Raw genomic sequence first — 13,543 nt, 5'->3', positions numbered from 1 at the left:
ATACCACACAAAATAGTCACTAGTTAACATCCCCCATATGTCTGCTTTAGTTTGGCATCGTTTTTTTGAACATTATTTTTCTAGGACGTTACAAGGCTTAGAACTTTAGCAGCAATTTCTCATATTTTCCAAAAAATTTCAAAAGGCGATTTTTACAAGGACCAGTTCAGTTCTGAAGTGGCTTTGAGGGCCTTATATATTAGAAAGTCCCCATAAATCACCCCATTTTGAAAACTGCACCCCTCAAAGTATTCAAAACAGCATTCAGAAAGTGTTTTAACCCTTTAGGCGTTTCACAGGAATTAAAGCAACTAGAGGTGAAAGTTACAAATTTCATTTTTTTTTTTTACAAAATTCATTTGTAATACATTTTTTTTCTATACCACAGAAGGTTTTACCCGAGAAATGTAACTTATTATTTATTGCCCAGATTCTGCAGTTTTAGAAATATCCAACATGTGGCCCTAGTGCGCTAATTTACCGAAATACAGGCCTCAGAAGCAAAGGAGCACCTAGTGGATTTTGGGGCCTCCTTTTTTTTTGAAATTCTGATTTTGCTGGAATAGTTTTCAGTGCAGTGTTGCGTTTGAAATGCACTGGAGGGAACAAAATAGTGGAAACCCCCGGAAAGTGACCCCATTTTGGAAACTACACTCATCAAGGAATTTTTCTAGGGGTAAAGTTAGCATTTTGACCCCACAGTTTTGCTGAATTCATTGGAATTATTCTGTAAAGGTAAAAATCTACTTTTTTTTCTTAAAAAAGGTAGCCATTTTTTATTTTTACAAGGAATAAAGGAGAAAAAGCACCCCAACATTTGTAAAACAATTTCTCCCGATTACGGAAATATGCCATATGTGGTAATAAACTGCTGTTTGGACCCACAGCAGGGCTTAGAAGGCAAGGAGCGCTATTTGTCTTTTGGAGCTCAAATTTAGCTGAAATGGTTTTTGGGTGCCATGTCGCATTTGCAAAGCCCCTGAGAGGCCAAAACAGTGGAAACCCCCCAAAAGTGGAAATTACACCACTTAAAGAATCTATCTAGGGATATAGTGGGCATTTAGACCCCACAAGTCTTTTGCAGGATTTATTAGAATTAGGCCATGAAAATGAATATCAACATTTCTTCCACTAAAATGTTGCATTTTTTCAATTTAACAAAGGATAAAGGGGGTAAAAGCACCCCAACATGTGTAAATCAATTTCTCCCGAGTACGGCAATACCCCACGTGTGGTCATAAATGGTTTTTCATTAGAAAGTAATTAACCCTTTCTGGACTGATCCATTTTTTTCTTTTCCTTTTTAGTTTTTTCCTCCCCGCGTTACAAGAGCCACAACTTTTTTATTTTTCAGTCAATAGAGCGGTATGAGGGCTTATTTATTGAGGGACGAGCGTTCGTTTTTATTGGTACCATTTTTTGGTACATACAACTTTTTGAGCACTTTTTATTAAATTTTTAGGTCGAGCCAAGGTGACCAAAAAACAGTAATTTTGCAGTTTTAAATGCTTTATTTTTCACGTGAGACGCTCCATACATCACCCCCCACACTAAGACATGCTATGTTGTGGTGCGCGAAGGGGTTAATGCGCAGCGCATGGTGAAGAGTGAAAATTACAATTTTCCACTGATATGCCATTTTAGTGCACTACATGTTATGCCCAGTTTGTGCCACTGAAAACAAATACCTCATAAAATATTAACCGGGTTCTCCTGGGTATGGCGATGCCATATCTATGGACGTAAACAGGTGTTTAGGCACGCTGTAGGGCTCAGAAGGGAGGGAGCGGCATTTGGCTTTTGGGGCACAGATGTAGCTTGGTAGTAGTTCTGTTTGGGGTTTTACTGGTGTTTCAGTTTATAATGTGGGGGCATATGTTATCTGTGCGGGTACATCAGGGTACATGTTATCTGTGCGGGGTACATCAGGGTATAATAGTGCAGTAAATAAATAATAATCTGCAGATATGTGGCCGGTGTCGCACTGATAAATGGCGCCCGATCTTATCCGCTTTTGGAACACTCTGCACATTTTGCATCGCCATATTCTGGGAGCCAGAACTGTTTTAATTTTCTCTCCACCGGAGCAGTGTGAGGGTTTATTCTTTGCGGGACAATCTGTAGTTTTCATTGGTACCATTTTGGGGTACCAGAAATTTTTTTGATCACGTTTTATTCTATTTTTTGGCAAGCAAGGTGACCAAAAACCATCAATTCTGACAATGTTTTTTATTCTTTTTTTTTTATGGCGTTCACCCTGGGCTATAAATGACCATTATATTTTATACTGCGGGTCGGTACGATTACGGCGATAACATATGTATATAATATTTATTATCTTTTTTTTTTACTTGTCCCACTAGGGGACACTTAGTCTTGCAGCTCTGATCGCTGCTAGAACACATTACACTACACACGTAGTGTAATGTGTTCTAACTGTCATTGTGACGTAACTGTCACACTGACCGGAAGCATCGGAGGTCACACTGACATGGCAACCCGGAGGTCATTGTCTGGCCTCTGGTTGCCGTGAGAAGGATCGCCAGCCTCAATGTGGTGATCGCAATCGACCACCGCATCGAAGGGGTTAATTCCCGATTTCAGCGGCGACAGGCCGCTGATCGGCAACGGGGAGAGCAGGGCTGACACCCTGCACAGTTAACCGCCGCTGCGGTGTAGCGCCGCACAGCGGTTAACTGTCAAAGCACTGACGTTACTGCACGTCAAGGTGCGCGAAGTTACTGCACACCTGGACGTGCATTTACGCCAAGGTGCGGGAAGGGGTTAAAAATCCAGATAATCCAGCATTACACAAAAATAGTCACATTCCAGAATAGCGGGGATTTACTTCATTATCTGGCACTTGGGGGATCCTTGGCTGTCTACAGTCTGCAACACAACTGACATGCTGACACCAGAGTGTGTATGTTATCATAGGTGTTTGCATTGGGGAGTATATTAATATATAACACCTCCGCAGTTGGTAGCCAGACTGTCAGAATCTTTATATGTAGATAATGAGCAAATAGCGGGAACACTCCGAATAAAGAAAATGTGGATCTTCATTCACCCTAGCACACCCTCACACCATTTATTGTTTCAGTGAATCTACACCTGGCAAAAAAAAGAGAAATTTAATAATAAACTTTCCCCTGCTGGCACCCCGGCGATCACGTGATTACCGGGACCAATAGAGGCAGCGGCTTGAACCCCTGCCGTAAATATACCTGGTGGGATTTAAGGACCAGGACCGCCCTCCATACACTTACGATTCTTTAGCTGTTAATTTTAGATGTTATAAAAAGTGAAAGTCGACCTTCCCCCTTTAAGTGGATATCATTTCTCTTAGAAAACTGCTTGCTTTGCGTGCTCACGTGTGTGTTCTTCCCTCCCAGGTATTTAATTCCAAACGCAGGAGATGCCACCAAAGCCATTAAGCAACAGATCATTAAAGTCCTTGATGCTCTGGAGAGCTAACACTTTCTCAACATTACAGATGTCTGGACAACAAAAGACATTTTCTACTTGTTGGCAAGATAATAAAATAGTTTATTTAATTTTTCTCCGGATTCTATTTCATAACACTCCTTTTTGCATAAATTTTTTTTTGTATAAGATTCATTTTGACAAGTGAACATTTCTGTACTGAAAACGACTTTTCGCAGAGGAGAGAAGGTGATAGACAGACGGCGTCCGCTGTAGAGAAGGTGAAACACAGACGGCGTCCGCTGTAGAGAAGGTGATACCCAGACGGCGTCCGCTGTAGGTCATGACCATAAATGAGACTTGGCGGAATCGGTATGAGACAAGTGTTGCGATGCTTTGATTGATTTTGGGTCTGTACAATGGGAATAACACTCAGGTGACATACCTGCCATGGTAAGCACAGAAAGCCATGTCTGCATCAGTATTTAGGGTGGACGGTGTGTAGAGGACTGTATTACACACCGGAAGCCGATTCCTGTCTAAACCAAAACCTGTAATGCACTAACAATGTGTTCTTATAAACTGTACGCACCATTTTATACGTAACAAAGACAAACTGTTTCTAATTTACCCAGGGCTAGCCTTGTATACAGCGTTACTATGTCTGTTCAATTTGTTATAACCTTATATTGGCAAGTTATACGAGGGGAACATGTGCAATGTGCTGTGGGACAAACAAAATGAATTTGGCCATTTAATGACCCACTCGCCACCGGAGAAGGAGCACACATGAGCCTCCTGCATCTTCCCCAGGTGACTGGTTACGGGTGTTTTCACGCGGTGCGGTTTTGCTGCACGACCAAAAACCGCACTGAAAAGGCACGTGTTTTTAGCTCGATTTGCCGCACTTGTGCATTTGGCATGGAAACGGCAGCAAATTGCGGTAAAAACATGGGGGTTTTTTTTGTGCGGTTTTCGGCTGCGAGGCAAAGAAACCTGGGAAAACCACACCATGTGAATACACACCCTAAAGAATGTTTTTTTTTCTTTTAATTAATCACATGATCCAGATGCAGAATTGGAGGTTGCATCGGGACCGAAGCCGCTCCTTGAAGTACTGAGTCCTCATATTGAATGATGGCAATTCTTGTGTATGTACATTTTGCTTTTAAGAAAATCATAATCGGAAACTGAATAATAAAAAGTTTTAGTGGAAACAACTAAAATACCTGCAGCAATATATTTGTCCTATATGCGTTGTGCAGAATTAAAAAAGAATTGTTTTATGCTCCTTTTTTTTTTTTTTTTTTTTTAGATTTATTAATGTGAAGGTTTGAAAACTAAAGTAGTTGTTGATTTGCAGGATTTCCATGGCACAAATCATTAACATAACTATCGGTATTCAGCCCTTCTGACTACAGCGAGGCCCATGGCACAGTAAGGGGATATTCAGGACTATGCTGAAATCCATGCACCTGCTGCAGAAGCAACCCCATACAGATGAATGGAATGGACTTTCCATTCGCAGAAAGTTACTGCAACAAAATCTGCCGCATGTGACTGCACCCTTAGGCATTTTTCACACAGTGAAGATTTGCTGCAGATTTTGCATGCATTCTTTAAGCTAAAACCAGAATTGGATCCAGGAGAGCAGACCTATTAGGCCTTCCTTTATATGTTTCTTCTGTTTTTAGGTTCCGTTGCTGGTTTGGTTTAGAAAAAAACATGAAAAATCTGCATTGTGTGAACAAGGCTTAATTTTTGTGCCCTCCATTTCCTCCCTTGGTTGCTGTTGAAGATCTGCAGAGAGAATGGAGACAGAAGTCCAAATCTGTTGCTTTTTTTTCCCTTTTATACATAGTGGCCAGTTATACTTTTTTGTGGGCCTGTAGAAGTGCTTGGAGCGGAGCTGCAATACCACATCCACGAATGGACGAAGGTGGCGGGGGATGGGACAAAAACAGAAGAAATGAAATAAGATTTTTAGCCAGTAAGGTTGCATCCCTCCTTATAACGTGGGACTACAATAGAATATCTAATAGAATAGATATTTCAACAGGTTTGTACTTTGAACATGTTATGAAAGTCAAATCAGTCGCTGATGTTGAGAACCGGGTGGTCCATGTCCTCGTTTTCAACCGAGTAGTGGTTGCCATGCAAACCTAGGAGTGAGAGCAGTTGTGGATTTTCATACATAGGTTTTGGTGATGTCAATGATTGTTCCTGCTGATTATACTATTTACAGACTTTTATGATGTCTGATATGACACGCCAAAAATAATTTGTTGGCACACACATCTACATAAGGTGTTTCATTCATTTTATGTTTCAATAAAGTGACCCAGAAAAACTTGATACGTTCCCTTTTTTTTTTTTTTCAAATTCAAATCCAGTTTTGTCTACTTTTTTTAATCTTGCTACTAAGGCCAGGGCTAGGGCTTGTCCATAATTGCGGGCGGAAAATACGCAGCAGAATACAGTAGCAGCAATGTGGGTGAGATGTAACAAATCTCATCCACACGCTGCGTAAATATTCGGAGCACAAATTGATCTGCGGTGCATATTTTTTATACCGCAGCGTGTCTGTTCCTGCTGGGAAAAGTGGACTGAATTGCTGCGTTTTCCAGAAGGAATGTCACCCTCTCCCAGCATTGTGAAAAATGCAGCAAAATACGCACCGTTTTCTCCAGGAAATAGTGCATTTTTTCCGCAGTGGAATGTCTGCTACTTTCAGCGGAATTGCTGCACAGATTTTCTGCAGCAATTCTGTTACGTGTGGACAAGCCCTTATACCTAGATTTTTTTTGTGCTATTGATTGATTTCATTGATGACATCTGCAGTCCACAAGCTTAAACTCAATGTACTTATTTGGACTGCAGCTGTAGCTCAAAAGTTTAAATCAGTAGCTCTACAAAAAGTCTCAGTGTAGCCCTGGTCTGTGTTAACTACAATTGTACCCTAAGGGTATGTTCACACGGAGTGTTTTCAGGCATATTTCGGGGCGTTTACGCCTGAAAAAACGGAAGGAGAACGCCTCCAAACATCTGTTCATTGATTTCAATGGGAAATACGGCGTTCTTTTCTGACGGGTCGTTTTTTTACGCTTGCGAAAAAGTGCATGTCACTTCTTGGGATGTTTTTGGAGCCGTTTTTCATTGACTCTATAGAAAAACAGCTCCAAAAACGTCCGTAAAAAACGCAGCGGAAATCGCGAGGGGCTTAAAAAAATGTCTTTTCAATGTTTTTGATTTTGTGTGTGCACATACCCTTCTTCAGACATTCTTCTGCTTGTTTGATAGATTCTGCTAGAATATACATGGACATAAAATATTTGACCACTTCATCTCTCGTGTGGCGCTACATTCTCACATATATAAGCTGAATATACAAGTGGAGGGGGAAAATTGTGTGACAGAGATATTAACGAATAAAATAGTTTTATTAATGATGTAGCCGAGGAGTGCAGATGTCCCCTATTTCTGCACTGTGGACAGATAGGTCCGAGTATGACAAGACGCTGTCCTAAAAGGAAACCGTAAGTCTGCTGAGCAAAATAAAGGTACCCTATTCCCCAATGCTTTATACATACTGACACGCGTTTCGCCGGCATTTCCCTTGAAGCTCGAAATGCCGGCGAAACGCGTCGGCTGTTTGGTTATATTTTTATCTCTCCAATGTATACCTCCTCCAGTCTAGTTTTACCCCATTTACTTTGGGAAACCTGAATGGGGCGGTGAGCTCGCTGGTATCTGTCGCGAGGTACGTCATCTGATTGTTCCTTTGTGTGTCCGAACACAGACGACAATGATGAATGCAGTGCATCCTATCACTATCGAGTGGGGCCTCTCCACTGCTGGGCTTTAATTACAGCCCGGTGAAGAGTCCTGGCTGCATAGCAGGCACCAGCTGTACGTTCATTGTTTATTATTTCAGTATCTGAACAGCGATTTCTACCAGCAGTAAATAAAGCAGAGTTTGTTGGGCAACCCTGCTTGCATAATAGGTCCATGTTTTTCAATATAGTACCTGTGCAGTTTATTGAATAGACAGGAGCTGATTAGACAGCCTCCCAATTTCTGCATAAAGCATTGGGGAATAGGGTACCTGTATTTTGCTCAGCAGACTTATGGGTTTCCTTATAGAACAGGCTCTTGTCATACTCGGACCTATCGGTCCACAGTGCAGAAATAGGGGACATCTGCACTCCTCGGTTACAATACATTGGAGTTTAATCATTTGTTAATAAAACTTTTTTATTTTATTCTTTAATATCTCATTAGTCACACAATTTTCCCCCTCTTCCCCTCCCCTTGTATATTTGACATTATCAATTGGTGGTATACACCTAGTGTGGCTTTTTCTACTACAGTATATTTAAATTTTGCTTAGACTCAGAGGGCAATTGCCCACTTTATCTATACACATATATTAGCTGGCTCAGTGAGTCACCCCTTATTCCTGGCACATGCACACTAAGGACTCATGCACACCTCTGTATTCTGGTCAGTATTTTGCTTCAGTATTTGGAAGCCAAAACCAGTAAACTTATAATGGAAAGATTTGCACCTCTTCCGTGTTTTGGACCCACACCTGGTGTTTGCTTCCAAATACAGAAGCAAAATGTGCATGAGGCCGCCTCATTCAGACATTTTATCATCCGTCTTACACCTTAAAGGCCAGGACTGAACCAAACTAACAGCATCATAGTTAGGGTTATTCGACCCGCCGTCGGGAGGGATTTGCGGCCGTAATACAGATGCTGGAATGCAGCCACATTACTGCCGTCTGAAAACCTAATGTATTACGGCTCATACAACCTCCGTATGCCAAAGCTTTCATATGGAGCCATAGAGAGGTTTTAATGGCCGATTCTATGTGAGTTAAGCTAAATTGTGCCATGTCCATCTGATGCCGTCTTACAAAGATATTCTTCCTAAAAGCTTTGTTGCTAGTTGAGAATGTGTCCTTAACCCCTTCCCGCATTTTCACGTAAAGTGGAGGAAATAAGTATTTGATCCCTTGCTGATTTTGTAAGTTTGCCCACTGTCAAAGTCATGAACAGTCTAGAATTTTTAGGCAAGGTTAATTTTACCAGTGAGAGATAGATTATATTAAAAAAAACAGAAAATCACATAGTCAAAATTATATATATTTATTTGCATTGTGCACAGAGAAATAAGTATTTGATCCCCTACCAACCATTAAGAGTTCAGCCTCCTCCAGACCAGTTACACGCTCCAAATCAACTTGGTGCCTGCATTAAAGACAGCTGTCTTACATGGTCACCTGTATAAAAGACTCCTGTCCACAGACTCAATTAATCAGTCTGACTCTAACCTCTACAACATGGGCAAGACCAAAGAGCTTTCTAAGGATGTCAGGGACAAGATCATAGACCTGCACAAGGCTGGAATGGGCTACAAAACCATAGGTAAGACGCTGGGTGAGAAGGAGACAACTGTTGCTGCAATAGTAAGAAAATGGAAGACATACAAAATGACTGTCAATCGACATCGATCTGGGGCTCCATGCAAAATCTCACCTTGTGGGGTATCCTTGATCCTGAGGAAGGTGAGAGCTCAGCCGAAAACTACATGGGGGGAACTTGTTAATGATCTCAAGGCAGCTGGGACCACAGTCACCAAGAAAACCATTGGTAACACATTACGCCGTAATGGATTAAAATCCTGCAGTGCCCGCAAGGTCCCCCTGCTCAAGAAGGCACATGTACAGGCCCGTCTGAAGTTTGCAAATAAACATCTGGATGATTCTGAGAGTGATTGGGAGAAGGTGCTGTGGTCAGATGAGACTAAAATTGAGCTCTTTGGCATTAACTCAACTCTCCGTTTTTGGAGGAAGAGAAATGCTGCCTATGACCCAAAGAACACCGTCCCCACTGTCAAGCATGGAGGTGGAAACATTATGTTTTGGGGGTGTTTCTCTGCTAAGGGCACAGGACTACTTCACCGCATCAATGGGAGAATGGATGGAGCCATGTACCGTCAAATACTGAGTGACAACCTCCTTCCCTCCACCAGGACATTAAAAATGGCTTGTGGCTGGGTCTTCCAGCACGACAAGGACCCGAAACATACAGCCAAGGCAACAAAGGAGTGGCTCAAAAAGAAGCACATTAAGGTCATGGAGTGGCCTAGCCAGTCTCCAGACCTTAATCCCATCGAAAACTTATGGAGGGAGCTGAAGATCCGAGTCGCCAAGTGACAGCCTCGAAATCTTAATGATTTACAGATGATCTGCAAAGAGGAGTGGGCCAAAATTCCATCTAACATGTGTGCAAACCTCATCATCAACTACAAAAAACGTCTGACTGCTGTGCTTGCCAACAAGGGTTTTGCCACCAAGTATTAAGTCTTGTTTGCCAAAGGGATCAAATACTTATTTCTCTGTGCACAATGCAAATAAATATATATAATTTTGACAATGTGATTAAACTAGCCTAAAAATTCTAGACTGTTCATGTCTTTGACAGTGGGAAAACTTACAAAATCAGCAAGGGATCAAATACTTATTTCCTTCACTGTACATGCACGTCGGGGAATGCAGCCTGTTTGCGCATTCCCACGTGCATGTACGTGATGGAGATTGCGCGGGCACAGAAGCTGTGGACGCGCGATCGCCGCGGGAGCCCGGCTGTGACTGACAGCTGGGCTCCCGCTGCAACTGCTGAGATTGAAGAAATCTTCAATCTCAGCCGTTTAACCCGTTAAATGCCGCAGTCAATAGCGACCGCGGCATTTAAATCTATTGACAGAGGGATGGAGCTCCCTCTGTCACCCATCGGCGGCCCGCGAATGCGATCTCAGGCTGCCAACGGGTTGCCATGGCAGCCGGGTGTCTAACAAAGACCCCCAGGCCTGCCCTGGCTGTATGCCTATTATGCCGTGCCAGAGGCATGGCATAATAGATTGCCTGTCAGTTTTACACTAACAGGCAATAATGCTTCGGTATACTAAGTATACCAAAGCATTATATATGCGATCGGCACATCGCATAGTGAAGTCCCCTGGTGGGACTAAAAAAAAAATGTAAATCAGTTAAATAAAGTTTGTGAAAAAATAAATAAATTACAGTCAAAATCAAATAAAACTACTTTTTTTGCCCCAAAAGTTGTTTTATTTAGTAAAAGTGTCAAAACAAATGACACATACAAATATATGGTATCTCCGCGATCGTAACAACTTGACCAATAAAATGAACACATTAATTAAACCGCCGGATGAACAGCGTCCAAAAAAAACGCAAAAAACAACGGCAAAATTCTCTCTTCTCCCATTCCCCCCATAAAAATAAAAGTTAATCTATAAGTCCTATGTACCCCAAAATAGTACTAATGAAAACTACACATTGGCCCACAAAAATCAAGCCCACATACGGCCACATCGACGGAAAAATAAAAAAATGACGGCTTTTGGAATGCGGCGATGCAAAAACAAGTAATTTTTTTCTAAAAGGCTTTTTATTGTGCAAACGTAGGAAAACATATAAAACCTTTACATATTTGGTATCCCCGTAATCGTGCCGACCCATAGAATAAAGATAACATGTTATTTATACTGCATAGTAAACAGTGTAAATTTATAACGTGAAAATCAATGCTGGAATAGCTGCTTATTTTCAATTCTCTCCTAAAATAAAGTTAATAAAAAAAGTTAATCAATATATTATAAGCATCTAAAAATGGTACAATTACAAAATACAACTCGTCCCGCAAAAAACAAGCCCTTATACGGCTATGTCGACGGAATAAAAAAAAAAAGTTACGACTCTTGGAATGCGATCGTGAGAAATCAAAAAATAATCCTTGGTCATTAACGTGCAAAATGGCCCGGTCCTTAAGGGGTTAACACAGTGCTTTATGGTGGTACACTAAGTCCCTATGGCTCCATAGGGACTTCTAGTTATCCAGGCCACCGTACGTTGCCAGTAGTCTCTCCTGCTATGGTGCTTTGCAGGAGAGACTTCTAGACCAGGCTTTTCAGTAATTCCTTTGAGGTTCTCCATCGTGATCCCACTATGAGCTCTCTCGTGAAGCGACCAAAGTCTGCGCGTTCACGCTACTGCAATGGCTTCTCCAAGCAAGGGATGGAAGTTACCAGAACGCAGTGATGTTCGCAGCATTGAACAAAAAGAGCAGCCAAATCTGAGAACTACTCAGCAAAAAGTTGATGGCTTCAAAAAAAGGGCTTAAATGATTTCTTAGAACAAAATAACATCAACCTTTATGAGACTGTATAGTAAAATTCTTGTTTTAATGTTGATCCAGATTGATCGCTACTTGGGATCAGGAGGGAATTTTTTCCTTATTAGAGCAGATTGATTCATGGTTTTGTTTTTTAACCTTCCTCTAGATCAAAAGGTGGAAATAAAGTTCTAAAGTTTATCCATACCCCTTCCCTTCCGCCACATCCTCTTCCTTCCCCTGGTTGAATTTAATGGACATATGTCTTTTTTTCAACCATACTGACTATGTAACACCCATTCTGTGGTTTTCTGACTTGGTGTTTAGATACGTGTTTCCCATTTATGTTGAGCGTATCCAGTTGATGAGTCCTATGGTGTATGTGTCACCACACAGTGGTAGAGCCAACCAGTGGTATATTCTAAGTTGCATACCCTGCCTCGTACCCTTCATCTGAGTATCTACAGCCATCCATAAGTACCTACTGGTCAGTGGAAGACTCGGCAAACACTGTGACACTACCTGGCATTGTCCGCTTCAGGACCTCGATCTTTGCTGTGTTTTCTTGGGCCCAAGGTGACCAAAAGGGTCTGACAGCACTTCAATTTCATTTAATAACTGAAAGGGATTAATCCAAGAACAAAACGAATACCCTCTTAAGTTCTAAAATGTCCCTCCCTAGTTCAAGAATGGAGGAATATATGGGGTGTGTGTAGTGTGCCTGGAAAGGTTTTTTGCTATTGAAGTTAAAGAGGACCTGTCACCAGCCCAAAAAATTTGGGTAGGTGACTGGTCCTCTTTAAAGAGGCTCTGTCACCAGTTTATGAATTCCCTATCTCCTAAATAATCTAATAGACGCTATGATGCTGATAACGACATTGTCCCTTTTTTTTAATACTTGCCAAATGGGAGGTGACTCTTTCTTTTCACTCTGGGCAGTGTAATGTTTTCTGTATGATGCTGTCAAATCAGCGTCATACAGATCTCCTTCTCAGCCCAGCAACACAACGTGATCATATAGTATACTGCTTCCATTCTCTGCTGTATTTTCAGCTGGTGATACCTCCGGTCGTGTCACATCTAGAACTGTGATCCTGATGCCATATGAAAGATTAGAATCTCCTCTTTCATATGCCACCAGAACCGCTGTTCTAGGTGGTCCACAGCCGGAGATATGGCTATTTGAAGTGATCCCCCTTCCCTCCAGCCTCAGTCTCTCACACTGTGTGAAGCAGCTTCATGCTGATAGGACGGCGGCAGAGGCTGTGAGGAGGCTCCACCTCAGGAGAATCGCTGCTGTTACCTCCCACTTGTCTAATAAAGGCTCATTTACATATTTAGAAAAAAAAGCTCATAACTTTTAAAATAAGATTTTTGGGACACAATTTTCACTAGTATTATCAGTGTGGCAGATCCTATTAGATTAGCTAGGAGATTGGGCATTACTAAACTAGTGACAGAGCCTATGTAAGGAGTTCACTTGCTACAACACTTGTTTCTCCCACTTTACCTAACCATAAGACGCGACTTTATTAACCAAAAGTGTACATGATGGGCCCATAGCCAATTACGGCACCATACCACATGAGCGCGCTTGCTCCTCGAATCCCGTTCACTGGGCTTTGAATGTCATATATTCCAGGCCGGCAGAGCTGCCCTTCCTTTAGTGGTCCTCCAATTGCCCCCCCGGCCTCCACATACTGGGAGCTGCAGTACCACTACTGCTCCCACATAGGAGAGGTGCCCTGTCTGTGGTTCAGGTGATCGTATCCTCACTGGCACCCCCCTATGCTCCTGCACTTAAACACCCATCTGATTTTTTTCTTCTAACATCTTTTGACAAATTCTATCTTTTTTCCGGGCCTGCTGTGCTAGCCCGGCCCATCTTCACACCTGTCCACCCTTTACCTGGCGCC

The 13,543-nt window shown here is 42.0% G+C and overlaps 1 protein-coding gene across 2 annotated transcripts in view; it reads left to right on the top strand.

The window, feature by feature from the left end:
• Nucleotides 1–5,779, top strand: part of TBC1D23 (TBC1 domain family member 23) — a 47,447-nt gene extending 41,668 nt beyond the window's left edge. For both annotated transcript variants that reach the window (XM_075854436.1, XM_075854435.1), the window contains one exon: nucleotides 3,396–5,779. In XM_075854436.1, coding sequence (XP_075710551.1) covers nucleotides 3,396–3,477 — 82 coding nt within the window. In that variant the 3' untranslated portion in view covers nucleotides 3,478–5,779. The remainder of the gene's footprint in view (nucleotides 1–3,395) is intronic.
• The last annotated feature ends 7,764 nt before the right edge of the window (nucleotides 5,780–13,543 follow it).

This window comes from Rhinoderma darwinii, chromosome 2 (genome assembly GCF_050947455.1).
Source record: "Rhinoderma darwinii isolate aRhiDar2 chromosome 2, aRhiDar2.hap1, whole genome shotgun sequence".
NCBI classification, from domain to species: domain Eukaryota; kingdom Metazoa; phylum Chordata; class Amphibia; order Anura; family Rhinodermatidae; genus Rhinoderma; species Rhinoderma darwinii.
This window is presented reverse-complemented; position numbering and strand designations above follow the sequence as displayed.